The sequence below is a fragment of the Fusarium solani genome (assembly GCF_023522795.1).
Source record: "Fusarium solani strain SB1 chromosome Unknown bctg00000000, whole genome shotgun sequence".
Lineage (NCBI taxonomy): Eukaryota > Fungi > Ascomycota > Sordariomycetes > Hypocreales > Nectriaceae > Fusarium > Fusarium solani.
The window spans coordinates 3,498,153-3,526,087 of NW_027072157.1; the positions used below are offsets into that span (position 1 = coordinate 3,498,153).

Sequence of the window (27,935 nt, forward strand, 5' to 3'; positions counted from 1 at the left end):
TCTCAACAGTCAAACCGACTGCCAAAGTCCGAGTATCATCTCAAGTTCTCTCACCGTCCCCGTTTAGCCCTGATCCAAGACATCCTAATGCTCCTCTAGGACCGATCTCTAGACTCTCTCGGCGTCTTAGGCTCGTCTCTCTGACGGTAGTTGAGCAAAGGCACTGTCAGCCCATACATGTCTGTTCGACCCTCTGGGTCATGCTGGTTGATTTCCACATTGATGCACACGTCGAGCGTCCCGTCGTTGCCTTTGCCGTGAGTCTCTCTGGACGCCGCCTTGTGCTTTGTGCCAGCCTTGACTTCGCCCCTGTGGAGGAACTTGTGGCCGTCATTGCCCACAAAGATGTGCTCCTGCGGCTCGCCACCACTTCCATCATCGCTTACGAGCGTCTTGCTGTTGACATCGCTCTCTGGACGGTTTGGTGAATTCTCTGTGATTGTCGCAAAGTTACGGCTTGGCATCGTACAATGGTTGTGGTTGGCTGTCTTGGTTGAATCGCCGGGGTCCTTGTTGAACAAGTCAAGCAGCGTCTCGTCTGTCTTGTGGTTCAAGTGATGAATCTTGTTCCTCCGGGCAAGGAGGTTGGCCACTGCTGTCGGCGGGGGCTTGTTGACAATGGCAGACGAAATGACGTTGACCATGTATCGGTGATCTTCCTCGGCAGGAATCTTGAGGCTCGGGTTCGAGTAGAATCGTCCCAGAGCAGCAAGGTGCACATCACCTCCGAGAATCGTCACACGCGCGTTGAATTCGGCAGCCACCTTCTGAAGCCGCTCCATCAGGTCGAGGCGTTCCTTCTTGTGTGTCCTCGCGGTGTAGTGGTCGTCCAAGTCATCCAGCAGGTCGATGCTCCCATCAAACTGGTTGAACAGGCTCCCACCCACACCAAAGCGTCGGTTCAGCATCTTGATGGGACCCATTACTGGGCTTCGGAAGATGTTTTCGAGCCATGTCAGGCGCTATAAACAGTCAGTCACCGCTTCACCAGCTTGGACGAGGAGCATACCGGATACGCGATGGGAATACCCAATAGCAGAATCAAATGCTTGATGGGCTCACCCGCATTTGCGGCGGCTTCAAGCTCTGACCGAAGCCTCTGGAAAACCTTTTCATACGTCTCGGGATAGTTGATCTGGTGTCGAGTACGCTACACAACTCATTAGCTCCAAGCTGCCAACAAAGGGCAGGCACGCAACAAACCTCGACTCGCGCGTCGATCCCTAGCAGTGCAATGCGAGCACCAAGGCGAGCGTATAGGTTGTATGAGCGCTCAGCTACATAGGGACCTGGTTTGTCGCCCACAATGTACTGCGACTCCTCCCTCATGGGCGCCACATATGTATCAATGAGCTGGTTGGGGTCTGGTCCCTGAGTAACCTCTTCCAAAGCGGCATGATCTAAGTGCGGTCAGCATGGGCAACTATCCAGCGGCCGTGTAGGCATACCAGTGGTGTAAGTCGATGCGGGAGGTGGCAGGTGGTGCTGAAACAACATATAGTACTTGTGTGCGGTTCCGCCAATTCCACGGAAGACATCGCATCGCATGAAGTGGTCAACATATGACCCAAAACCATCAATGATCTACTTGGTTAGCAATGCAGAATTACAAGTAACCCGCTTCGACTCACGTCATGGTCATCCCAAATGTTGATCTGGGGGATCTGGCCGTTGACTAGGGCAAAGGGTTCCGTGTTGTACCAGCGGATGTAGTTCTTGAGGTAGTAGTCGTCACATTCAGCACGGAGCTTCTCGGGGAAAGGATACTCTCGACGCTTCTTAGGGTTGCTGATGTCGGTCCACTGGCGCAGGGGGCCGTCAACTCGGATGCCGTCGTTGTAGATCTGATCGCCGCCGCCGACCATGACGTGGAAGGGAGCCTCACGATGCTTCCGTACCACGTCGTTCCACAGCGCCGGACCGCTCCAAGCCTCCTCGTCAGTACCTACGCTGAAACCGTTGCACGAGTGAAACATGATTCGCATAGACTCCTTCACAGCGGGGACGAAGAAGCTGTTCACCTGCGGCTTGTATCCTGTCGAGAAGCGCAGACCGGGAAGAGCGTATTCATAGCTCGTTTCGGCATCTTGAAGGGTAACGTTGATGTCGAAAGCCCAAAACGTGTTGCGGGGGTCTGAATAAAGGCAACGTCCCTCGACCGTCGTCTCCTCAGCTGTTCCATTAGTAGGCTCTGTACCGATGGCGTCGGTAGGGTTTGAATAATCGGTCGTTTGTGAACGCGCGGCTTGCTTCAATGTCAAGGAAGGGGTGTGTAGAGGTATCTTGCCTCCACCCTGGACGACGACAAGAACGCTTCCATACCATCGACCTTGTTCCATGCGGCGGTAGTTGAGGAGAGGGCCACAAACAATCAGCTTCCCATCGGGCGCCCCTTGTTCTGGGGTGGTCTGCGCAGCATGGCTTTGGGGGACATCATCGCTCATGAGGTTGCCATTGTCGTCGCCAGCGGCAACAGTGATGGGCCTGTGTTTTCCAACGACACGATCGCTGTCCTCGGGTTCCGCGCGGGAGTCATTGAGGAAGTCTGCAAGTTCGCCCGTGTTGCCATTAACGTGGTGAGGATCTCGCGGTGCCCCCTGGCCACTGAGCTGTGCGGCGTGTTGCGCAAAGGCAGTCGATTCCTGGTGACGCCAGCGACTGGCTGACGCATGCGGATTCCTTTGCGACTCGCTGGTCACAGGTCTGTCTCTGCTGTCCGCCATCTTTTTGGATCAGTTTCGGTTTAGGACGGAAGAGTAGAGGCGAAGGATGGTATCGTCGACTTTTGGGCGACCAAGAGAGGAGGCCTCCTCGATTTTTTGCTGTGGGCGCAAGATGTGTAGTGGCTGTAGACAAACAAACGGTGCAGGAACCAAAACGACGTCACTGCCACACTCGAGTCGCGGACGCGTCGAGGCAACTGTGCGACAATGCAGATAGGCTGTGAGTCCGATGCGTCTAGTAGCTACAGGCAATGGATTCAAAACAAATCGGTGATGATGTCTGCGACAGAAAAGAAAAGTCGAGTGCCAATGTTGATGGAAAAAAAGATGCCAATCTCTGGGTGAGACACCACGACACAAAAGCACAACACAACTGGATGATGACGCAGGTGCAACCAGAACACGTCCCGCTGATAGGTACAGGGGTCACAAGGTCATCAGCAGGAGACTACGACCAGAAAGGTAACTACCTGCGAGGAATAAGAGGAAAGGTACCGGCATTTGGTAGGGAGGAAGCTTCTGTTGCAGCAGTGACCGCCAGCTGCAATCTCGCTCGTCCATCGTCTTCAGCTACGAGAAGCTCTGCACAAGCAAGCCAGGCAGCCCAGCGACCAAGTACCAAGAGGGTAGATCAGGGAAATGTGTGGTGGACGATGCTGCCAAGCAAAATAATCAAGCTTGCCATTGGCCCAGTCGGATAAAGTGGCAGCAATCCTTGAGCACATCCAAACACCTCTTGGATGCCAAGCTCCATCTCTCCAGCACTGGCGTTGGCGGCCGCTCAACCTTTTTTTCTTTTAGCTGGGCCTGGACCCCTTCTTATCTGACAACATCTACAGTATAATCTGACAACGTTTCTTACCTGCAGCCGTTGGACCAGCCGTGCACCATTCAACGTTGAAATATGTCACTGGGGTTTGTTTCTCGCACTCGGAATGGGCAAAATACTGCGATGCGTGCTTCTTCCAATGCCATCAAATCATGTGAGATTCATGAACTCTTGAGAGGGGACGTGAAACAGACCCAACCCACACTGGACGCCGTCCAATTTTAAACCCCACCACGATCTTGGACAGTGCTCGTGCGAAGGCGCGACGATCCATTGGATCATGGATCCCTTTGTGCTGTGACACTGCGACTCTGTTGCTGATTTGCCGGCTGCCACCTCCGTGTCCATTGTTTGACGACTCCCGGCCGAGGCCTCGTGTCAGTGGCGTCCGGTCCGACTCCTTTTTCGGGCTCCAGTTGTCCGGGTCTGTCCTTTTATCAATCCCGGCGTGCTACGGCGCGGGTCTTGTCAAGATTGAAATGACAGTTGGGAGAGCTCCCTGTGTGACGTCATCTTCATCCTTTCGAGATACCCTAGACCAGCTGGGGATTCTGGTTCATAATGTCGCCATGAACATCCATCTCGTTGCGACCCCAGCTAAGAGGCGATGTACTTCGTCTGGCATCTGTGGATGGTATGCGAGGCAACTCATTCATTTCTTGATTTCCATGGAACGGTGAGGTGTGTATTCCCTTGGCAATTTCGGTGTAGCGTAACATGGCCAGCATCCGAACCTTGAAAGTCGCAGCCTTCCTTGAGCCCTACCCATACACGGCTTGACTAGGATCAAGATAATCCGAAATCAGAAGAAGGGCAGACCAATGACGGCCCCGAGGCGATATCACATATATTAACGATCCAGGGCAATACATGGGCTGCAATATAGGATGAAAGCACAAGTTCAAGCTACGGTTTCTATCTACGACCTTAGTACCTTGCACTCCCGCCTGCGCCAAGACCAAGCCCCCACCCGAGAGTACGATTACATAAGCACACGCACCCATTTTATAGATTTAACGTCGCGTCGAAAATATTTTCAACTTCTCATCAATCTCAGATCCATGATACTCAAGGGGATCCGTTGAGTACCGCAAAAATATGGGATGTGCGACTCACGGTGACCATGGCTCCCGCAAACTGGAGTATGCATCATTCTGCAATCCAACGTTCAACGAGACTCGCTCGCAGTCCATGAACCTGGAAGCCGGACTCCGACTCGTCGATCTGTATTCCCTCAGGTATACTCAGCAACGGACAAGATCAGGAATACGAGTCGTCCCGGCAAGAGGTAGGTACTCGGTGATACAGTGACAGTGAAAGCGCAGTCCTCGACTGCAACGGCATTTGTGTGTACAGCAAATGAGCTCTTCCATGCTCGCCTTGCTGAAGGAATATTAACGTGCCAAGATCAAAATGCCCTACTATTACCAAACACCTCTGCTCTTGCAAATCCGAAAGACACTGGTGCATGAAGATAGGGCGACATCCACATCGTACCATTGAACTTTGTATTTCCCACGCAGCTGGGTCCCACGAGACCAAACAGTTCATCGTCCAAGTCCACATTCGCCCTGCGCTGTCTGATGCAGGAACACGACGACGACTGGTGATGGTGCTATTGTTTCAAAATTTCTCCCTCGCGTGGCCTGTTTGCGCTCCGCTGTGTTGGTTCTTTGATGTGTTATGCGAGGGGACCAACTGCCAACGCCCTGCAGCCATCGCCATTGGGCTGCCAATGGCCTCACGTCTCCCTGAGGCGTTGAAGCAATCTCGACATGACCACCTAGGTTCAAGGTCGAGTGTTGGCCCCCCAAGCTTCTAGAACGGATCTCATGGGCATGACAAAGGAGCTGTCCCAAGCTCCCACCATGGATTGAGCGTCTCAGGTCAAGACAATCCAACGCCAACTGGCGCCCACCAAACTGGCGAGACGCCCACACCACCGACCCGCCTGGCGCGCGAGAGAATTGGCGGTGGAAGAACCGTGTCACATCACGGATGCCATGGGAAAGACCACAGCGTGGTCGGTGCATACGGCCCCCCGGTTAGCCTGGAACTCTGCATCGGTCTCTCAGCCGAACAGGGGACGGGACGACAGGACAGCGGACAGGCCTGGTGGACGCCAGAAAAACACCGTAGGCTGGGGCCAACGCCAGCGCCTCAGGTCATCAAGCTAGGGACCACATGGCAGTAGTTTGGCGACATCTTGGCGAGGTCAACATCAGGCCGATTCCTGCCTCGCGAGTCTAATTGCCTCGAAGGCAAACCCATCACCAATCAGACGTGGGCAGGCCGAGCTAATGCACGTTTTCAGCGAGCTGAGAGACTCTCGAGATGGGGTGACAAGGGGAGAGACCCAGCCGCGTCCCGAGGTTCTACAGCATCATGTATGTAGCTCATGCCGCTCGCTCATGTAGCAAAGACCGAATGGGGGCAGCGACACCGTGTGACACTATCAGGCACAGAATTACTTTGTAGGCGCAGCCGCAGCCGCAGGAGTGGCAGAGACGCAGACGCGCAGCACCGCCTCTGGACGAGATCCAGACGTTGTCCCCCGGAATAATTGGCCAATGGCTTCAACACGTGTGGTCGCACTGGGCGCGGCGAATATCACATCAGCATGAAGGTAAAGAGTGTTTAGCAGCCTGAGCCACGAGGCTTATCTCTCTGCTGCGACTCCATACGTCCATCGTCACCGACAGAGATCGGAGACGATTGCATGACAGGGACCATGAAAAGGAGCGGGCCAACAAGTACAGTACCACCACCATGGACAAAAAGACATCAGATGAACTTTGCAGACGAAGCGAAGCCAACACCAGGGGCCATCTCCTCTTCAGCTCTGAAATTAGCATGTGCCGTTTATGTCTTTGGGCGCTGGCCCCGGACATTTGAGCCAGGGGCTCTAGGCTTGATCGGGCAACACTCTGTAGGGAAGCCGACCGAACGTCATCTCCATCAACAAGTGTAGCTGTACCTCTACTTGCGAGGTGTAGTGGGGGCCTCGATAAATAAAATGAGCTGGCTGTGCGTGCGGTGCAGCCGCATGTGCATGAGCGAGCGCGAGAGGTTGAGAGACCGACGGCCATCCCCATTTGGCCTCTTTGTTGCCCCTTTGAGCTGTCTTGTTGATGTTTGGGCGGCTGGGAGGCATTTTGTTGACGCGACCTGATAGAAGGAAGCCTGCCTGTCAATCACCGCGGGAGCCTCGCGAACGAAACAAGAACCGTAAACAGAAGATGGCGGTTGGCGATTGGCAGCTGAAGTGAAGGCCTTGAGTATGCGGCCGCCGCCGGTCGGCGGGTATGACGATGGTCCGGGGCGATTGGCTTTGAACTGACCTCAACGGCGGCTGTTTTAGCACATGGGCAAGGCTGTTTTTGGGGGGACGTCTCCTCTCAGCCACACAATCTGCCCATCGCGGAGACATCTGCGAACTGATGGAATATCAAGAAAAAAAAAAAAGGGAGCTGCCCCGTGCTTGTATTGTTGTCTTTCGAGCGGGTGGGTTCTTTGCTGTCCCGCAATCTCGGACAACTCCAGAGATTCACCTGTGTCTACTCGGCGGTTAACTGATCCGGCAATTCTTGTGACCTCCATTTGCGGAACGGGCTCCGCAGTTTGTGTTTGTGTGTGCAGAAACTCCTCCTGCTGCTGCAGATGATTGCCAGCCCCTTGCTCTATCTGCAGAATGAGTGATATGCTTTTCGAGTTGCTAATTAATAAACAAAAAAAAAAAGTCGCGGTGTCGTGTCGTGGCCACAAACACACCCAGGAACCATGACCGCAGACCACACTGCACTGCAGTACCCACAAAACTCCAGCCCGGCAAGGGATTAATTGACGATCTCCATCGGCCAAGCTGGCGGCAGCACCTTTCGACACTAGCGGGTAAGGGGGGTTGGAATGGCGCAAAATCGTCGATCTCGCTTCCAAGACATCAATCCTCATGGGGGACGGGCTGGCGAAGGAATTGGGAACGGGAGAGGAGGAATTGGACATGCAGGGCACGTGTATCCAGCAATTCACCGAGTCAAAGGAGCGGGAGGGAGAGAAGAAAGGCGGTCTATCATCATCTGCCTCAGCTTGATATCCATCGCGGACGCGGACGGCAGAGGCTGGCTTTCGTTGCTTCTCCAGCCCGAGACAACGTTTCGACGGTTGTCAATGAATGACCCGCTTAGAAAAAAGTCACATTTCTCCCCCCTTCTTGTGCGCCTCCTCCGCCGCCACCGAGAGCCTCTATTGGATCTTCTGGGGCAGACGAAAAAAAGTTGTGAATAAGACGACAGAAGAGGAGTTACGAGGTGACTACAGTCTCCAGCGTGGTATGAATGTTGGACAGAAAAACTCAACCTGGCACACAAAAAAAGTCGGGATCACACCTGGTGAGGGAGGACAGGATAGGACAATGAGGATATTCCCCGCTGCCGTGCTTGTTTCGTGTCTGTCTCTGGTCCCGAGTGCTCCGGGCGTCCGGTCAATTACAGATGGACTGCGTCAAACCACAGTCTCACTGCATTGCATCGACGGCTCGAGTTAGTAGATACAGTAGTTGTCGGTCAAGTTGACGTACGTTGCATTGTATGTACGGAGCATGTATCTCACTTCTGTTCTGCTGCAATGATACCTAGTCCTGGTCCAACAACCAAGGCTGACCTCGATGCCGGCCTTGCCTTGCGTTGTATTGTGTGCCATGAACGGCATCGGCTCACTTCAGCTCCGCGTGCCGCCAGGCTTCGACCCCCTTGTTCCTTGCGAGTGCCGTAGCTTACTGGCGAATGGACGAATGGTGATTCTGTAGAATGAGATGGTGCGCTAGTTGCTATCGATTTGTGCCTTGATTGCTGTCTGTCTCTGTTGTACTAGATCCGAGCTGGCGGGAACACCGTCCTTGGATTTTCATGTAAGCTCTTGTTGCACGGCCGTGGCCATCGAGATCCAGTGTCTGTTTCTCGCTGTGATTCAGTCTTCTAGGCCATTTCCCGATGGAGGACAATGGCGGGAGAGCCCTGGACGGACCGTCTGACTCGACGCCGTCAATGTCTAGTGGTGACGTCCTTTCTGATTCTCATTTCCCGGGCCGCCGCCAGATTGCTAGGTCGTCAGTTTTTGATCTCGCTCCTTATTTAGTGTTTGATCTTTTTTGTCAGCACCCTTACCCTTCTTTCAGTGACCCCAAACACCTGAAGCTCCACCTCCGCTCGCTCTCAGCGACTTGCAGTGCCCAGCACAGCCAGGGCTCCAGTTGTTAGGCAAGTGATCTGATCCAACATTTTTCAACCATTCGCTTTCGAAGTAACCCTGGTCGATTGCCCGCGGAAAAAAAACAACAGCAATAATCGCCCTGTCTCTTTTCTCTTTTTCCCGCCCGTTGTCCCGTTTTGACGTCCACCCTACCCCTTCCGGGCTAGCCTCATTTCTCTAGCACAACGCCCGCGCTGTACGGATACTTCGGCCTCCCTAAGCCCCTTGTCAATCACCTCTGCTCTACTCCCCCCCGTCACCTCTTGCACGCCCCCCGGCCAGCCCGTGGCGATCTTGAGTGTGGAGGTCGCAAGGTCGCTCGCTCGCTCGCACGCAGGTCGCACCAGCCAGCAAAGGGACCAGGTACTGTACGAGGAGGAGCCTGGCCTGGCATCATCTCGCCTTGCAGTTTTGTCGATAGAAGCCTCGAGAGAGCATCACTTTTCCCCTTCTCCCCTCCTACAAACCATCCATACCAATTCCTCCCCCCTGCACTCTTGCTCTCCATACCCTCATCCCTCTGCCGGCCAGAGAAGCGTCGGAGTGATGTTCAACTAAAGACCTACGAATTACTTGCTCCTGCTTCCTTTCTGTCGTTATACGGTCCGGTCGTCTTTCCAGCTTGAGGAGCACCGCCCACGCTTCTCGCGCGGAAGGCTCCCTTGATCCCTTCGTTTGGTCATGAGATGGGTGGCTCAACTATGATCATGGCTCCGGCCGTGGATACTTCGTCCTCTTTCCCTCGTTCTCATTCCAGCCCGGACTTACTGTCGCTTTCGACCCTCGAGAAGCCTGCCCCGAGCCTGGCCCTCAACAATCCCCAGCGCCAGAGCGTCACCTCCCTCCCGTCTCTACCGAGCCTGCCAACATTCGACCTCCCCTCGTTCGATGTCGACTTCAAGCTCGACACCTCCGTCTTCCTGACGGGCGAAAAAGCCGGCAAGGTTGCGCCCGAGTCGTTCCCTCCGATCGTTCGAACCGAAGAGGTGCCTGATGAGACGCCGCACACCAAGCACGCCCGAAAGAGGACCAGTTCGCTTATAGAGTCTCGCGGATGGCTCTCCGGCTCCAAAAATGCAGCTGACATGCAGCCTGAGGAGCCTCCTCGCCCTACCACATCAGCAGGCGACAGGAGTTTTGGCGGTGGATCCCTGGGCGACCTCAAGCCACTTGAAAGGAGCTCGACAGCGTCAGACTCGTTTGCAGGCTTTGCAAAACGATCATGGCGATCCTCTCGCTCCCCTTCGCCTATGGACAAGGTCGACTCCCCTAAAGAAAAATCGTCAGGGCGTAGCCGAGCTGAGAGCTCAACCTCGATTAAGCTGACCAAGACCCGCAAGCGCCCTGGCTTGACGGTTGACCAAGCGGAGAAGAACAAGTCAACTGATTCACTCAAGGCCGCCCCCAAGGGTCTTTCTCGGGCCAGTGGCTACTTCAGCAAGCTCAAACAGAAGCAGTCCAGCCTGGCAAAGCTCAACACAAACACAGATTCTGACAACAGCTGTGCTTCGTCCGCGACAAGCCTTGCACCTCCCACTAGCACGGACGGCCGCACACCGCAATCCTCCACCTACGACACCACCACCACTGCAACCACCTCGACCGATGAATCCTCCATCGAGATGCCGCCCCAGAACCGAGATGTCCTCTGGTCATCGTTTAAAACTCTTGATGTGGACTTTAAGGGGTTCCTCGCCAAGAGCACCGCCCAGCGAATCGCCCAGATCCAATCCCAGCTTATCCCCTTTCTTCGAAAAACCATGAACCACGAATCGACCAAGCGCCTCTTCGCCGAAGATGTCGACCGACGAGCCACGATCCTCGATAAGTGGTGGGTTACCATCCTGGAGATGCTGGAGGGACAGGCGCCCCAACCCGTTCCCGGCGTTGATCGCCCTGTTCTCTTCGATGCGGCCACGCTCCTCATGATGCGTCTCGAATGGCGACAGGCTACCTCTTACTTCCTGCCCCTCGCCGACCGGTCTCCGGCTGAGCGGGTGCGAGCGCGATCGTTCACGACTTCGTCAAACTCGTCCGTCACCTCCAGCCAGGCCGCCTTCCTCGAGGAGTCCTCCGAGCACAATATCAGAACTATGTTCGTCTCCAACCTGGTCAAGCAGATGTCGTTCATTGTCGAGAAGCTGTCGCTTCGTCACGCTCCTATAAGCCTCATCAATTTCGCTGGAAAGGCTTGCGCATACGCCTTTTTCTTCGCACCCGGCATCGCGGACATCCTGATTCGACTCTGGGGTCTCTCCCCTGAACTCATTCGACGAGTCGCCGATGAGATTGGGCTCCCGCGCAAAAACCAGGGGGAGAGCGAGGACATTGTGGCCTTGTTCCCGCCCAGCCTGGGCATGTTTGGCTGGACCTCACCCAAGGGAGTATGGGATAGCCTCAAAAAGGTTCCCAAGCTGCCCATGCTCGTGTCTCGGATCCCCTGGACGGGTCCCTGGGTGCCACGCTGGAAGGGCCGCGACACGGACGTCTTCTTCATTTTCTGCAAATACTTCCATATTCTTTCCGAGCAGTTTATGCCTGCGGGTTTACCCCTGCTCGAGAAGGCGAGATCTCCCGCGTTTGCTCTGGTCCACGCTCAGCTGCTCTTTGTCCTGGACACAACAATTCACCGCCAGACACCCATGGATGTTGGTTATAACGCGATGGATTCAATGCCCGGCGCCGATGCTTCGATGACCATGCCACTACCTACAAGCAACGTCATGAAGGGCATGTCTGAGAACCGACTTATCATGCTGCTGAAGGATTTCCTCTCAGACGAGTCTCTTGAGCTTGCGGGTGCTCGACATACATTCGCGGAAGCCTTTGCTACTATGATGAAGGCAGCGACGCGGAGGACATCCAAGTTCAACCACAATGCGTGCTTCACTCTGTGCGACTTCCTGGAGGAGGTTCTGGTACTCTACAGCGAGTTTGAGGACCCAGATTGCTCTACGAGCTACGTCGATTGGACTTTCTGGTTCGACGTTTGTAAGAAGATCATGAGCTCCTTCAACACCATGTCAGAAGTTCGAATGATGGCCTTTGTCTTTTCCATTTGGGACGCTATCTCCAAGGATCCGATACGCAAATTGACCGTCTGCAAGGACTGGCTTCTCACCGAAGAGACCTTTAATGAGTACTTCAACCACTGGTGCCCCATGGTCCGGGCATACTACCAGCGTTTGCTGTGTTGGCGAATGTGCCGAGACGCAGGATCGCTGGACGAGGTGGATGGCCAAATCTTTGTGCTCGTGGCCGAAAGACTTCAGACGACGTGGTCACATTATCTCTACCTTAAGCACACCGCGGAACAAGAACAAAGAATGCCGCCTTCGACTGCTCCCGTGCTTCCAGCGCCAGGAAAGCGTTTCATGATTATCCGACAAGAGCTTAACCCTCCTCAGACTGGACTTTTCATGGGAGGATTTGACTCATTCTCCAAGCTTCCCAACAATGACACGGCCGCTGCCGCGCCCTTGCCAACCGATATCAGTGCCAAGAACGACAACAAGAAACGATGGTCGCTGCTGGGCAAGGTCCTATCTCTGGGGGGCACCGGTGGTAACACGGGAGCAGGTGCTGGATGGGATGACGAATTCCAGACTGTTCGCCGTGAGACGGCTGAGGCGCGAACCTCTCTGGGCAGCGCGCCGTCCATCAAGACAAACGGCAACAAGAACCGTGCGTCCGAAGACGATTCCTTGTATTCGCAGCCGATCTACGAGGAGCAAAAGTATGTCTTCAAGTTTATCCTGGCATGGCAGCACCAGCAAGCGCCTCTCCGAGAGCGTTTCCTGACCCGACCCCGACTTCCTGGACCAGCGCAAATGCGCATCAGCGGCCCATTGGGAGTTGGCAACACTGGAATCTCGGCCCCGACACGAAAGTACTCGGGCAGCCCGCAGCAGGGGTTGATCAACAGCGCAAAGAACGCGAGCCCGCTCACCTCTCCTGTGGATGAGTCACCAAGGCGGCTCTCCCTCAGCCTCAACCGTTCGCCAAGCTGGAAGACGGAGCTCTCCTTCTCAGAATTGGGCAATGGATCGCCCACCGGGACGGGTATCAAGGGAAGCCCTAGCCCTGCCCCGTCATCAACCTCGGAGGAGCCCAAGAAGAATATGAGCTCATTCGGCGATGGCGTCGTAGACCCCGCGAAGCCCACCGGCTTCTACACAAAGAACATGGTCTATTCTGGACGAGCCCTCGCCGAGTGGGCTCAGGTCATCTTTGAATGCAACAACTTTGTCGAGCGCCGTCGTGACGAGGGCATCGAGGATCTTTGCGATGTGGAAATTCCCCTCCTGTCGGTCGAGGGGTTCCGCAAAATCGGTGGCTAGAAGCCCACAAAGAGCAATTAGTTGCTGAGCTGCTCATACTTGCGTCATAATATCGCCTGCACGACTCTTTCCTTGCCTCATATACCCATGCATCAACGGTGGGGTTGGAAGCATTTTCTCTTACACAAACAAACAAACAAATATCAGGATACCATGCCATGGCTGGGTAATTTTTCATGGTCTTTTTTCTTCGCATCAATGCCACCAGACCCGGGGCTTTAGACAGACATGGAATATGCCACGCTTTTACGAATCACTCGGAGTGATTTGATTTGCTCATGTGTTGGAGATTTTCAACACTATTTGGTTTTGATTTGATTGCAAAGTTTTGGCGTTGGAGAGCAATAACTGGCCTGCTTTTTATTTGCTTATTTTCATTCCTTTATATACCAAGCCGTCAAGGGTCATTTTGGACTTGGTCATTTCTTCATTCGGCGGAGGGGAGTGGGCGAACACTAGGACGGTACGGAGGGATACTGGCAATGTCATGGCCAACGCGGTCTCCGGTCTGGAGTGCTTGGTTAGCTGAGGGTCACCTCTTGTGTATATACTATTAGATTGGATGGGGACGTGGTGGGGGTGGGTGAATACAGAAGGATTTTCTTCTGACTTTCTTGGAGCAGCTGGTTAATGACATGGTGGTAATGACAGGCTATCTTGTCTATATGAGTTGAGCAAGACACTAATCCAAAGCGTGGACCAAGTTCTTGGACATCGCTTCATCCCTTCCTCTGCTTCATGACGTTATCAATTCCTCCCAAGAGCAGGCTTCAGCTCAGCCCACATCTCTTGGGCCTTGGGACGTACCGCCTCGAACCTCTTGAGAGCATCCTCCCTAAGTAGCGGGCGACGGTCGGGATAGTACTCTTCAAATGATGGCTTGCCGTCGTTGGCAGCCATCCAGGCCTGACGGCTGCGCGTGTAAATATGCACGTCGGGCTCAATCTGCCATGGCTGATCCAGCGTACCGACGCGGACATAATAGAGGTGTCGACCAGCGTCGGCGTAGTGAGTCCATAGCCCAGTGTGGCATGCCGGACAGCTCACAATGGTCTGGCCTAGGCCGGACTCACTTGGCAGACACACGGCCACGGTGTCAGCGGCGGGCCTGGGTTCTCGCGTCGGGTCCTCGGCGGCGGTGATGCGCGCAAACGCGGGGGCGACACCAGCCTGTGCAGGTTCCGGGTTGGCAGGCGAGCCGGCGACGGTGGGAGACGCCGAGGGAAGAATCTCAATGGCAGAGGATTCAATGACGGCGTTGAGGGCGAGGACGGTGCCGGTCTGACGTTGACAACCGGTGCAGTAGCATGCGTGGACGATGATGGGGGGAAGGTTGAAACGGTAGCGGATGAGGCCACAGGCACAGCCGCCAGCGAGGGGGAAGATGTCCCTTTCGGAGTAGTGAGTCGACATGATTGTAGCTCGAGTCTTGAGAAAGCCGGGAGAGGTGAAAGGGGATGAGAGAAGAGGGACTGTGTGTTGGTGTGTGAAAGAAAGGGCGCGGTTTACATCGACCCATGGTGAACAGTGTGTGCGCAGGAGGGGGGCAACCGCCAATATTACTCAACGATGAGGCACAGAGAAACCCGTCACAAAATAACCAGACACCTTGCAAGGATGCTTCTGACTATGGTGTTGTCAACATTTTCGTCGTGCCGCTTGGCGTGCGTCGTTTTTTTTTGACCACCTGGCAGCCCTGGTGCAAAGCGGAGCAACAGGGCGCTGACCAGTGAGAATGGACTTTGTCGCCTAATTAGGAAGGGGGGTCATGGGGTAAACGAGGTACGATAGAGCGAATGTGATTCGACACTTTGGTTTAAAATCAACTCGATTGATGATGCTCCGCGACTCAATTTTTTTAGAGGGAACAAGAAAATGGCTATTTGAATGCTGTATGCTTCAATTCGGCACCCCTCGCCGTCGCTGCTTTCTCTAAATCGGACTCTTCCACTGCCCCTTGGCTCCGGCCGCTTGCTTGTCCAACATTGCCAGGTCAAGACTGTTTAAGGGCCGGAGATCTCTTCGAAAGGCGCATAGTCTCATTTTAAGGCTGACAATAATCACAGTCACTGATATCCAATGCTATTATTTGTATAAAAATGCACAGTTCTCAAATATTGGCGCACTTGGGGCTGTCTGTGAAATTGCCACCAAGGTACAAGATGTGCTTCCAGCCAAGTTTGCTTATCGTGTTGATCACGAATTCATACTTGATGTCCTCTGAAAATCCTAATGCGACTTGTTTCGGCTAATCATAAGTCAGGTTCGTGATGATGTTGGCGGATGCTTCGTTGTCTTCATTTCGCCCCCATGCCCAACTACGGCAATAATCAGGACGGTGTCTCGAGATGAGAGCGGAAACAAGTGCCGAAACTAACGTAGAGGACTTACGCATGATTCCTGTGCAAACTAGTATTTGTACAGGTGGAGTGCGGCCGATCCTGAGATATATATATCGCCATCCCGGTCAAATTCCAGATTACAACTTTTATCGGAGATGCTGCTCTCGCCAAAGTGAGATGACATGACGTATCCATATGTAGAGTGTGGGATTAACCTATAAAGATGCCAATAGAAATCAAGAAAGAAAGGATGAAACAGAACCTTGGTTTATTAGCAACTGCTCAACTGTAGACGAAGCGGAGAGGGTACCTAAGTTGATTAGGTAGCTCGTTTGGTGTGAATAAAAAGGGCTGATAGACAAGATGAATTAAACAATCATGATGCGATGTTTTAAGAGGATACGAAACAACAGGGAACGCAGGGGAGTTTGGCAGAAGTCCTTGCTGCGGCGAGGAGGTGTGCAACATCACGGAAGCTAAAAGAGTAAGAACTAGAGCGACAACCTGGAAGATATTGCAATTTAGAGAATATGGACGGATGTTTTAACAAAGAATAGAGAGTTTTACATCAGAACCGTTTATTGAATGGTGGTCCTCTCTTAAGCTTGTGCTATTCACCGTGAGGAGATTGCGGTTCAAAGAGAGGATCGTGCCAAGTACGGCCTCCTAGTATTGGTTATACCAAACACCCCTATATCGCTGCTGTGTAGTGATATATACCCCGTCTATTTCTTAATCTCGTCCTCTCACAATTCACCAGTTCCCAGGCACATGCTCTAGTCCTCCCACGTGATCCCCTACAAAGCCAGCAATCTCAGCCCTGCGGCAGCGCTAGTCCCAAAACAGGGGTGTGCCGGCGCCAAAGCCAACCACGTCACCGCGTCTAAACGGACCTCGAAAGGATTACCCGTTTGACTCTCCCCCATTCATCTCCATCAACGGCTCTGCAGAAACTATCGGTGCAGTACCTGGTCTTTCTGGAGTCCCCCGGCCGAGTCCTTGTAATTGATCACCATGCCCAACACGGGCAAGCCGAGCAAGGACTGCCATCTCTGCAGGTCGCGCCGTGTCAAGGTCAGTGCTTGCTCGTGCTTACGCCTCTGCTTATCCCCCACCTACAGATGCAGTTTCTGACTGTCTCGCAGTGCGATCTTGGCAGGCCATCTTGTCAAAGATGCATCAAATATGGAGCTGAATGTCCTGGCTATCGGGATGAGCATGAGCTTGTCTTTCGCAATGCCAATCCAACCACTGTCAAGAAGCGTAAGAAGAGGACACAGCAGCAGGCGAGCCGTGAGGTTTCTGTCATATCTTTTTCCGACTCGTCTTCTTCAAGCGGAGACTCTGCTACTCCCGGAACTCTCTTGGACGAAAACTTTGGACTAAGTCCTGTTTCTTCAACCTCGACTGACCTTATTTCCACTGCGGGCTCTGACACAACTATCATCCTTCCTCAATCCATGAACGAGCATTGGACCTCTCACTCCATCCCTATCCTTCTCAACGTCTACTCCACCCTAGAGTTCCTCCATGACACATATAGGAAAAATGATGTCAACGGCCCCCTTGTTTGGGCTGCCCATCTCTTTTCCCGTACCTATGTCACCAATTTACGATACCCCACTGCCATCGACAATGGATCTATTACAGAGACTGAAAAGGAGCTGGGCACATATCTCGGTAAAACTTTGAGCTCTGTTGGAGAGGCATTGAAGTCACCTGGTGGCGCTCTCAGAGACGACGTGCTTGCAACAGTATGGATTCTAACAAATTACGAGGTAAGACTATGGTGACTTGTACCGTTTGATCAAGATGCTAAGTTTTCCAGCTTCTCATGGGTTCCATCAACCGCATAGAGCCAATGAGTCCGTGGCACCTCCACACACGAGGCCTGTACAGTATTCTCAAAGCGAGAGGCACCGCTTACTTCAAGAGAGAAAATGGCCGAGCTGGCTTTTGGCCAGCATACAACATGGTGGTACGTACTTCGAGAGCCTATTCTCTAGACACTAGGTTGACAACCCAAAAGCAAGTGCAATGCCTCTTGACAAGCATCGAGTGCCCTCCAGAGTCTGAAGAATGGTTTTCTGCAATCAAAGAGACTCTACATCCACAAGAGGGTTGGGCACTCGAGGTTTCTTCCTACATCACCAAGATTGCGCACGTGCAATGCCGCATGCTGAAGATCCTTCGGGCTCGAGATTTTGATGCTGCCTCGGCTAAATACTACGACTTGATCGGCATCTTGTTCCAAGCCGAGGACAACCTGAAAGCATTTGAAACATTCAACATTCATGTGGACCACGACTTTGACCCATACATGCGCAACATGCTCAACTCGGCCCGCGTCAAGGGTTATCAAGTCGTCTTATCTTTTGCCAACTTTTTAACCCACCACGTCGCCTCTCCAATCCCGCTTGACGTCCTCAAATCCATCCGCGCACACTGCATCCGGCTGGTGCGTGGATCAGCACAAGAGATTATGGATGCAGTGTCCCGGAACTTGGACCCAGGGGCATTCCGGAATAATCCATCTCCAAGGACCCTGTTTGATGCCTTGAAACTGATATGGCCTCTCACGGCAGTGTACCTCGTGTCTTCGACTCTTCCAGAGCAGCGAGAAAGCGCAGAGAAGACACTACGGTTCATAGGCAGGGAGCTTGGAGTTCGACAGGCGCTAAGGGTAAACCGAGGAGCATCAGTGTTGCCCCCCGAGGCAGAAGCACCGTTGGAGTTGGTTGAGGACGAAACCTTTGACCCATTGCCAAAAAGTGCCGGGTTGATGTGAGGTATCCTTGGCTCTGTTGGCAGACACTCACACTTGACCACTCTCAACCAAACTGACTACCCATCTAGACATGGTGAGGGGTCTTCTCGACTGGGAACTCGCAACAACTGAATGCATCCACTGCAGATCTTCAGGGGTATTGCATCTGTCTCAGTGGGCCTTTGTTGGGTTGAAACAACAAAACTCTACACAGACGTCACTGGCGGAATTTTGCCGCTCAGTCCCTCATTATTGGGACTCTCCACAGCCCAAGGCGCACCTCGTGAGACCCGGGATGTCAGGAGAGGCCGTGATGCGAGAGGAGAATGAGGCATGGGACAACTCAACTCGCGACATAGCTTAGCCGCCGGGCCCATTCCAGCGTCTAATTACACGAGCTGAACTTAGAAGCCTCAAAATAGGATATGGAGACAATGATACGAAAGGATCGTCGGGGTCAAGCTGTGGCGACGAATGGCGGAAAGAGGGCTTCCGGAGACGCCTTGTGGCGGTGCGAGCAGACGAGGAGAATTCCGCATTCAAACCAGGCCGAAAAGGAGGGCTAAAAACGCCAATCAACCGAAAACGCGAGAGGATCTGGCCCAAGGCAAACGTTCCACGAGAAAGGGGATGATCAACAGGCGGAGCATGGGTCCGGCGGGTGGCGGCAGTGGAGAGACGTGGCTCGTCTCTCTCGTGTTGGGAATTGGCGTCGGATAGCGGTTTCTTGAAATGGAAACAAGGGAGGGAAAAAAGAATTTAGCTTTTCGGAGACGGAATTCTGGAGGCCTCGACCGGGTTTTGGGTCAAATTTTGTTGATGGGGATCGTATTCTGATGGTTTGGATGGGCTTTTGGAAGATGGTGTTTTCGGTGAGTGTGTAATCCACACTGTCCACTCGCAGAAATAGAGTGTAGATGTACAGTGCGCAGAGTCGGGCATGTGATCTGACGTCAAAGTCTGAAACGGGTCGTAGGATATCCGAGCCAACCACGTCTCGTTGGACTGATTCACATTCTCTCTTGTTCAATCATGTCTCAAACCGCTTCTGGAATCTCGATCGTGACGGTGCTTTCCTGTTGCACGATCCCTGCAGCTTTCTCTAGCGCGTCGTCCTCGCTTCGCTTCCTACCCCGGATTTGCTCACGGCCGTTATCATTCGAAAGCAGGGCAATGACAAACCAGTGCTTGCAGCCAGCGCAGCGGTCGGACCGAGTGAAGTCATCCAATCATCACGGTCCTGATGGATTTGGCAGCAGGGAACTGCTGAAGCCGCGCCAAGTCGTCAAGGGCGTCTTCCAGGTTTTTTGACCTGGTTCGTCCGTGTGCAGCGCAGCAGTGCAATCAATGCAATGCAGATGGCTCACCCTCACCGCAACCATTTTGCCTGCCCGCCTGGTTTCGTCTCTCTGACCGAGGGGGCGTGATGCAGTATTAGCTTGCAGCGTTTGAGAAATACTTTTCTGGTCGAGGTGTACAAGCGACGATACGATACCACGCTGGCATTGCAGCAATCCATATCAACTGTATCCGCACCCTCCACAACAACTACTCCACGCCCTGCTCGCGTGGGCTGTGTCCCCCGTCTCGCCTTGTCTCGCCCTCGAGCAGTCGATGATGTAGTGGGTCAGGGGTCAAGAAACGACGGCGGCTTTGCTGTCTGTCGACTATCGGGATGATTTGCGGCTTATGTTGACGACCGACGATCCCTTGGTCCTTGGTTACCTGAGCCAAATGCATTTAGAGCCGTTGTGTTCCAACATGGATAAAGTCGTGCTCCCCTGTGGCCCTCTCCCCCCTCCTTTCACAAAAGGAACCTCCAATTGCGAAGGTTGCCATTGAAAAAGCGCAATCCCTCGTGTTCGAGGCCATTCCACTTACAGTACGGTACAGCACAGGTTATGACCCCCTACAGCGTGCCATCCATTGCTTGAGGGTGGGCTACATCATAGCACTCGCCGATCCGAACCACCATCTGGGAACGCCCATTTCAAGACACTCGTCGCCACCAGCCGTCATCTACTCTACTTTTACTCACCATGTCTATGCTTAAATCTCCCACCCCAGCCAACGCGGCCCTTCTAATACCACCGAATTGCGGTTCTCCTGTTCGTCCCCGTTTCAACTCACAGCGCACCTCGGATCGCTTGCGAGAAAGCTCGAATTTTATCACACCACCATTCAAGATGGGGGGCAACATCAGAAAGGGAAGAAGATCCGTATTTAAAGAGGTTGGATTGGACGATGACTTGGAGTATCCGGAACCATCATCAGCACCCACGTTACTACAAAGTCAACATACTACTACCCACCATAGCAAAAGAGAGATTACCGACAACTCAGATCCTGCCCAAACATCTCAGTCAAATAAGCGAGACTACGAACAAGAAAACGACCAGGATCACGACAGCAGCGGAGAAGACTCATCTGGAAGCAAGCGTCAACGCTCACGGCAGTTATCATTATCTTCGCCAAAGACCTGGTACGCCAAGCTAGCAAACACAAAGGGTCGGCCGAGAATCAAGAGCACTTCAGGTGCATCTCCAGGCATGTCCGGCCTTCATCGGTTCACCATGATAGCACTGCTCATTGCCATTGTACTTCCTGCTTTCAGTTGGAGAAATGGGCATTCAGTCACGGACCTCAATGGCGCCAGCGCTGGTGCCATTACCCGTCGAGATAAGAGTCCCACCGATGTCTGCGCCAGATGGGGCCTGCAAGCTGCCCAATTGAACGGCACGCTTTATCTGTATGGCGGTCGAGCCAGGTCTAAGGCAGACCAGACGGAGGATACATGGAACAACTACTTTCTAACATTGGATCTCACCAAGGACTGGGATGTTGACTCACCTGAGCTGAGTGGACTCGAGAGACCCGATGGTCCTCCCGAGGTGTCCATGGGCTATCTTTGGCACGACTACAACAACCTCTACCTATACGGAGGTCAGTTTTCTGATTCGCCATACGTCGAGCCCGGTCCCGAGTCCCTCTGGCGTTATTCCATCGCCGACAGCACATGGACCGAGTTCAAGAACCCCAAAACCTCTACGGGTAATGAGTCTGAGTCTGGTAACCAACCTGTTCACCGTGCCGCTGAGGGTGCAGGCCTTTCTGTTCCCGAACTCGGTCTCAGTTGGTACTTTGGTGGTCATCTCGACTGGGCCACCACTCCAGGGTGGTCGCGCGACATCGACAGGGTATACCTCAAGAGCCTGCTCGAGTTCACACACCCAGGCTATGTAAACTCGGGTGTTGACAAGCTCTCTACCGGCTCGGGCGCGCCCGAAAGTGGTACCTTTCGAAACATCACCAAGGCGGGTGTCCAGAGCGGCAACTTCACCGAGAGAGCAGATGGTGTTCTCGTGTTTGTTCCCGGATGGGGAGACATGGGAGTTTTAATTGGACTCGCCGGAGGTACCAACGAGACCTTCACAGAGGATCTTAAGACACTGGATGTTTACGATATCGCCAACTCCAAATGGTTCCACCAGGAGACATCTGGAGACACGCCGAGCGTCCGTGTCAATCCCTGCGCCGTCATCGCCAGTGCGCCAGATGCCTCGAGCTTCCAGATCTACATGTTTGGTGGACAGAACCTGCCATTCGTAAGTCCTCGTATTAAATCTCATGACTGCAACCCAACCTGCTTACACATGACAGGGGAGTCAGACACAATACGACGATATGTACATCCTCACCATTCCCTCCTTCACATGGATCAAGGTCGATCAGAAGGGCAAAAACGTGCCAGCTGCGCGTGCAGGTCATTCGTGCGCCATGTACGACGGTCAGATGGTGGTGGTGGGCGGCGTGGGCAAGGACATTGAGTGCGATCCAGGCATGTACGTGTTTGACGCCTCGTCGCTCGAGTGGAAGGATAAGTTCCAGGCCGCGGACCACGGCAGGGACCATCACCCGGAAAATCTCGTCCTCGCCGGGTCCTTTGGGTACCAAGTCCCGGACGCCGTGCACCAGGTCGTGGGTGGAGACAGTGAAGGCGGAGCTACGGCGACGACCCCCGCTGCGGGGCCGGCCACCGGCGGTCCGTTTGCCACGGGGAAGCCGCCCGTGTTCACCATCACGCAGGGGGCGACTGCTACGGTCCGAGTTGGAGAGACGGGCACCTCGACGGCATCACCCGAAGATGATGACAAGGGCGGCGTTAACGGTGGCCTCGTTGCTGCGGGTGTCATTGCTGGCATATTCGGCGCTTTGGCTCTATATCTCGGCTTCTGCGCTTGGCTTTACCGCCGTCAAGTCAGGGCATATCGACACCATCTCGCTGTGACGAACCGTTACTCAGGAATCTCCAACAGCACATTCGACCCATCTCCGGCTTCATCCGGTGACGCAGCCGCCGCCACTGCCGTTGGTGCTGCTGTTGCTGCCCGTGCAAATCGGAGTTCCTCCCGCGAGAGCCTCTTTGGCTGGGTCGGCTCCAGCCGCGAGCAGGGGTGGACCACGGAGCCCAAGTGGCGACCCGAAGACGAAGACGACACTACGCCCAGTGCGATGGGCTCCAGCAGCGGTGCGGGAGTACCGAAGCCCAACGAGGATGTCAGGCCTGGGACGAGCGGCAGCGGAGGTTCAACAGAGGGGTTGCTCGAGGGTCAAGAGCCGAGCTTCTTCAGTGTTGTCATGGGACCAAGGAGGGCGTTGCGGGTGGTCAACGGCGCAGAGTAACAAGTACGGACAAGATGTTTTAAAAGGGATACTTGAGGGATATAAAGAATGGTGTTTAATTCCGGCGAGTTTGTAGGCCGGGTGATGATGTTGACGATATATTTAAGCTGGCGGCCTTCTCAATGCCGCTACATTCGCTGATACCCCTTATTTCGTCCGCCCTTGCAGTGGGCGGTATACTACCAAGTAACAGAATTTGATCACAATATACATGTAACTTGGGCATGATGAAACCAGTCTTTGTAGCTATTGATCTGTTCATAACGTCGTCTGTCTAACCGATCCGTATAAAAACACACAATCTTGTGTACACAAAACAGCCAGCCCCCCAAGACCGATCCGTCCTAGGACAGGAAGAGTCATGGGCAAAATTGTATATCTCGCTGCGCCAAAAACGCCGATTCTCTTTATCCAAGAGGTCCATGCCAGTCCGTCCCTTCGCTAAAAATGCCAAACATGAAGAATTTCTCTAGAAAAAACGAAAACGGAAATCATGTGCGCGACCACTTCTTGAGCTGCTTCTCGGGGATGGTGTTGACAAAGGCCTCCTGGAGGAAGTGCTTCCAGACCTTGTTGCTCTTCTTGCGAGTGGTCTTTTCACCCTTCTTTCCTCCCTTCTTCTTCTTCCTCCTCGACTGGTCAACGTCAGAGGCAGAGCCGTCGGGATTCTCCTCGTCGTCATCATCGTCATCGTCGTCTTCGAAATCTTCATCAACCTCATCGGCCGGCTTGGCCTTGTTCTTCTCCTCTTGCTTTGCGATTCTTTTCGCCAGCCTCAAGTAGCTCCTAACCGTCAGGTCGGGGAGCTTGAAGATCTTGTCGGTAAAAGTGCTGTACTCGACCTCATAGTTGAACTCGCGCGGCTGAGGGGTATCGTGGTTGGGCACCTCGTCGCTAAAGTCGCCGTCGCGCCACTTGGACCCGTCTGCGGGATCCGTCATGTCATTGTTGATGTAGGTGAGGTTGGCAAAGTACTGAGTGTATCCGGTGAAAGTGAAGGGCTGCATAGAGTACGCAGGGCCAGGGAGCGATCCCTTGGGCGGATCATCTGGAACCACGAGTTGGGGGTTCTTGGGCTTCTTCTTTCCCTTCCTGCCCTTCTTCTTCTTCTTCTTCTTTCGCTCAGCTTCAAGGTCTCTCTTGAGCTCTTGTCGGCCCTCGTCCTCAGGCTTATCGAATTCCGGGATTTCAGTGATCTGCTCAGGCACCTTTGCGTTCACGTCAAAGGCATCGGACCAAACCGGAGTGTTCTCCAGGCCGCTGATGTTGTACTCGATGACACGGATGGTGGGGAAATAGTTGGGAACCACGCTGGGGCTGACCAAAGACAGCTGGTATCGCTCGCCGTATTTGCCGCCAATCTTCTTGAGGCCCTTCTTCTTCTTGCCCTTCTTTCCCTTCTTTTTCTTTCCAAGATCATCCACTTCATCGTCCTGGGTGTCAGACTCGTCATCTTCGGCATCCGCTTCCAGGTCCTTGATCGCCACATTAGGCAAGTCGGTCCATGAGTCCCTGAGCTCAACGAGGTAATCACTCTTCGATTCGACAGAAAAGTCGTCCTGGATGGGCTCGCGCTCGACAGCCTGGTCGTAGAGGCTCAGATCAATATCCTTGGTGTCTTGGAATAGGAAGTGATCGATGTTCATATGACCATAGACGGAGCCGGTCACGACATCGCGGAACTGCTTTAGCCATAGAGTGTACTTTTGCCAGCACGTCTCGTCCCAGTTTTGCTTATTCTCGGTCCTCGCAGGTGGGACGTGGCCGATCAGGATGGCCTTCATACCGCGCTCGCGCAGGCGCTGCAGTTGAACGCTCAGCCATTCGAGATGCTTGAAGCCAGGTTCGGATGTATCGGCACAGCCATCGACACCAGCGTTACGATCAAAGAAGTACATGGTGTTCAGACTGATGACGGAGAGCTTGTTCGGGATAACTTCGACCTCGAACCAGCCGCCAAAGGCAAACGAGTGGCGCTGCTCCTCGGGGATGAAGCGATGCCATATCTCGCTGTAGGCTTTGAGCCACTTGTTGGGGCCGGGGTAGAAGATGTTGTGCGGGAGGAAGTCATTATTACCAAAGGTTGGAATGACGGGGATGTCGAGCTGGCCATTGTCGGAAAAGGTGTCAATGATCTTCTGGGCTACCTGTCGATTCGTTCCCAGCACGTGGCCAGAGTTTCGAGGAAGCTTCTCGTCGCTGTCGTGACGCGCAGTATCGCCAGTCCATACAACAAAGTCGACGTCATCCTTTACATGGGCGCGTATCCAGTCCAAAGTCGCGTCCACAAGAGCCAAGGGTGAGTCGCAGTCGGTAGTCTCGGCGCCGTATGTGCCCGCTGTGCCCTCCTTGCGATGGCATGCGACGCCCTCGGCGGTGGAAGAATGGGGCTTGTAGAATTCATCAGGGTGAAAATCTGTAGAGTTTGAGTTCACGTTAGCAATGGCCGTAGGTTTCGCCGAAAGGGGAAGAACACGTTGAGCACACCACCACTTCTCGAGCAAGGCCAATGCCGTTGAAGGGCACCAACCAGAGGTTGCCAGCGACGCACGCTGGGAAACACGTACCTGTTATGTGAAGAAATTTCCCATTTAGCTTCCTGCTCGGCTGCTGCGCATTTTGCGGTGTCGCGAATGAATTCGTGCTGAGAACTCTTTGATCGTCGTTGAGAATTGGGGATGGGATGACGGTTTGGAAGAAGAGAGTGGCTGCCACGAGCAGTCGGGCGCCTATAAGTGGCATCTTGCCTATGCCTTCTCTTGTGTCCAGTCGGTGAGGTCTGTCTTTATCTCGTACGTCGGTTGATCAATGGTTGTTCGATGACTGTTGAAGTCGTCGCGAAAAGTCGTCAAGTTTGATGGTGTAAGAGGTAAGAAATGTCGAGGACAACTGAGGCTGAGATTGAGTAGTAGGGCGAGGCAGGCGTGAGGTCATTCCCTGCAGGGAAAGAGAAAAACGATGGGGACCCCTGTCAGTCTCGGACACGTCCGTTCCAGCGGGTTTGGATAGGCGTCCAATAGGGGACTACAGAGCTTTTGCAGGGCGAGAGGTTGTGCAATTTCACTGGAGAAGAGGGTAGGGGAAATTTTTGTTTGATGAGAGACTCCACCGCTCGGTGAACCGCCACCACGTTCGCATTCGAGAAGATGGCAGGGCCATTACATCTTGAGTGAGAGGGATGGATATATCTATGTTTTGAAGAGTGACAAAAAAAAGCACAATAACAATATCCAAAACTGCCCCTCCCCCACGTTGTGACTGCCTGCACCAGCATCTTCCCCAACCCGCCTGGGCAGCTCGTGCGCCGTGTGTTCACGTCGAAGCGCCCGGTGATGTCGGATCCAGAACCAATCTTGGGCGGGCCGACCTACACGTGTGCTGATGGACTGGATACCGGCTGAATGACAGCGGAGGAGGGTGAGGGGTGAAAGGGAGGAGAAGATCGACCATGAAGCACACGACCAGTTTCAGGATACTCATGTCTTTGTGTGCTGATTGTCATTCTCTGACTTGGCTGGTCATCTTTGTCTAGTCTCTTGACTCGACACACTCTCTCTTCCACCCTCGCCTTCAACAGCACAAAGACAGTTTCATTTTCAGGGTCCAAAACTCACCTCAAAGAAACCGCCAATAGACACATACCTAGCCCAGGGGTGGTCCAGCGGCACATACGTAATGTTCATGGGTGAGGCCCACAGCAGCCCATCAAGGTTGCTTGCTCGACCCCATCCATCCATCCCTTTCTTCGGGCTCGAACCGACAACGACAGGACGCATCCACTACGGTCCTCTTCTGCGCAAGTGATTTGTCGGGCGTGGCTGTGGGCGGGCACAGGCAAGTTGTGTGGTACCGCGTGGGCTCTTCATCACGGTTTCTTTTGCTGTGAGAGTGAGATGGCTCAGAGTGTGTGGTGTATCTCGGTGTGTCATTGGACACCGACTTCAAACCCCATCTTCTCAACTCCCCGAACATGTGTGTCCTCGTGATGCCCCCCGAGTCTTTGAATGGCTGTCAACGAGAGAAACTCACTTGTGGGAATCCAAGCGGTCAGCAAGCGGCATATCGCGGCTAGATACTCGGACTTGTGGGCAGCAGCCAAGGCAACTGGATCAGCTCGCGTGAGCAGAGTGGCACGATGCCCGTCAGACAATGCATCTTCTGAACTTGTGTGAACCCCCATCGTCGAAACGGTCCAGATCATTTGAACTGGCGACATGTTGGAGAACGTGACCATTTCCAATGCACGACATCCGCTTCTCTAGGGTAGTTTAGCCCCACCGCGCACAGTGCGTGAGACGCTTCGCTAACAGCTCCACGCTAGCACTGACAAATATACCGCCTATTTTTTTTTCTCACTGCTTTTTTTTTCTCTTCTTTCTTCTTCACGCAACATTGTCTCCTCGACGGCGCTGGCAACATCCAAAGCTGGCGTCTCGATCATCTCCGTTTTTTCCTCCACGGGTGCTCATCTTTTAGGGGAGGCCGTTGCTAGACCATTTCGCCGCTCGTTTGAGGGAGGTCATACGTTTTTGTGTGATGGCTTCCTATGGTTTTTTCGTGGCTACATGACTCTGCTCGTAGAAATTCTCGTGATGCTTCCAAAGGGTCGGTATGCCTTGTGCTACTACACCCTGTGAAACTGGCCACCAACTCCCCGAGGTGATGTCCTCGCCGTGTATCAACTGCCAGTCTTATTGCCTGTGCCGAATGTATCCGTGATGGATGCAAAAGAGTGCCTGGTTGACTTGACTCTTCACCTCAACACATGGCCTTCACCTTGTGCAGAGTCAACAGGGACTGCGTGACATACAGTTACCCAGGTAGCTGAGCAAGTGAACCGAGGAACCCATGGCACCCCTCCAAACACTGAAGCTAGTGCAAAAAGTCATGGTTTTTCCTGGACTGCCTCGCTTGTCTCTATTCCCATAACCGAAACCCACAACTATCATCACCAACATCAACAAAAAGGAACACTAGCAAAAAAACATACAACACCGAGGATTC

The 27,935-nt window shown here is 53.6% G+C and overlaps 6 protein-coding genes across 6 annotated transcripts; 3 read left to right on the forward strand and 3 right to left on the reverse strand.

Annotated features, from left to right (window-relative positions):
- Positions 1-95: 95 nt before the first annotated feature.
- MRS44_001121 (uncharacterized protein) lies at positions 96-2,723 on the reverse strand (the record flags this gene model as incomplete). Its single annotated transcript, XM_046270458.2, has 5 exons — positions 96-962; positions 1,010-1,150; positions 1,204-1,400; positions 1,449-1,584; positions 1,632-2,723. 5 exons carry the CDS (start codon positions 2,721-2,723, stop codon positions 96-98), a joined length of 2,433 nt encoding a protein of 810 aa, XP_046139020.2.
- Positions 2,724-9,500: 6,777 nt separating this feature from the next.
- Positions 9,501-13,139, forward strand: MRS44_001122 (uncharacterized protein; the record flags this gene model as incomplete). Its single annotated transcript, XM_046267637.2, has 1 exon — positions 9,501-13,139. One exon carries the CDS (start codon positions 9,501-9,503, stop codon positions 13,137-13,139), a length of 3,639 nt encoding a protein of 1,212 aa, XP_046139022.2.
- Positions 13,140-13,886: 747 nt separating this feature from the next.
- Positions 13,887-14,552, reverse strand: MRS44_001123 (uncharacterized protein; the record flags this gene model as incomplete). The annotated part of the gene is made up of 1 exon (XM_046275079.2): positions 13,887-14,552. The coding sequence occupies one exon, from the start codon at positions 14,550-14,552 to the stop codon at positions 13,887-13,889; it is 666 nt and encodes a 221-aa protein (XP_046139023.1).
- Positions 14,553-16,495: 1,943 nt separating this feature from the next.
- Positions 16,496-18,269, forward strand: MRS44_001124 (uncharacterized protein; the record flags this gene model as incomplete). The annotated part of the gene is made up of 4 exons (XM_046267638.2): positions 16,496-16,555; positions 16,627-17,259; positions 17,310-17,459; positions 17,511-18,269. 4 exons carry the CDS (start codon positions 16,496-16,498, stop codon positions 18,267-18,269), a joined length of 1,602 nt encoding a protein of 533 aa, XP_046139024.2.
- Positions 18,270-20,287: 2,018 nt separating this feature from the next.
- MRS44_001125 (uncharacterized protein) lies at positions 20,288-22,931 on the forward strand (the record flags this gene model as incomplete). The annotated part of the gene is made up of 2 exons (XM_046267639.2): positions 20,288-21,853; positions 21,909-22,931. The coding sequence occupies 2 exons, from the start codon at positions 20,288-20,290 to the stop codon at positions 22,929-22,931; spliced, it is 2,589 nt and encodes an 862-aa protein (XP_046139025.1).
- Positions 22,932-23,422: 491 nt separating this feature from the next.
- MRS44_001126 (uncharacterized protein) lies at positions 23,423-25,673 on the reverse strand (the record flags this gene model as incomplete). The annotated part of the gene is made up of 2 exons (XM_046275080.2): positions 23,423-25,347; positions 25,499-25,673. The coding sequence occupies 2 exons, from the start codon at positions 25,671-25,673 to the stop codon at positions 23,423-23,425; spliced, it is 2,100 nt and encodes a 699-aa protein (XP_046139026.1).
- Between the last annotated feature and the right edge of the window lie 2,262 nt (positions 25,674-27,935).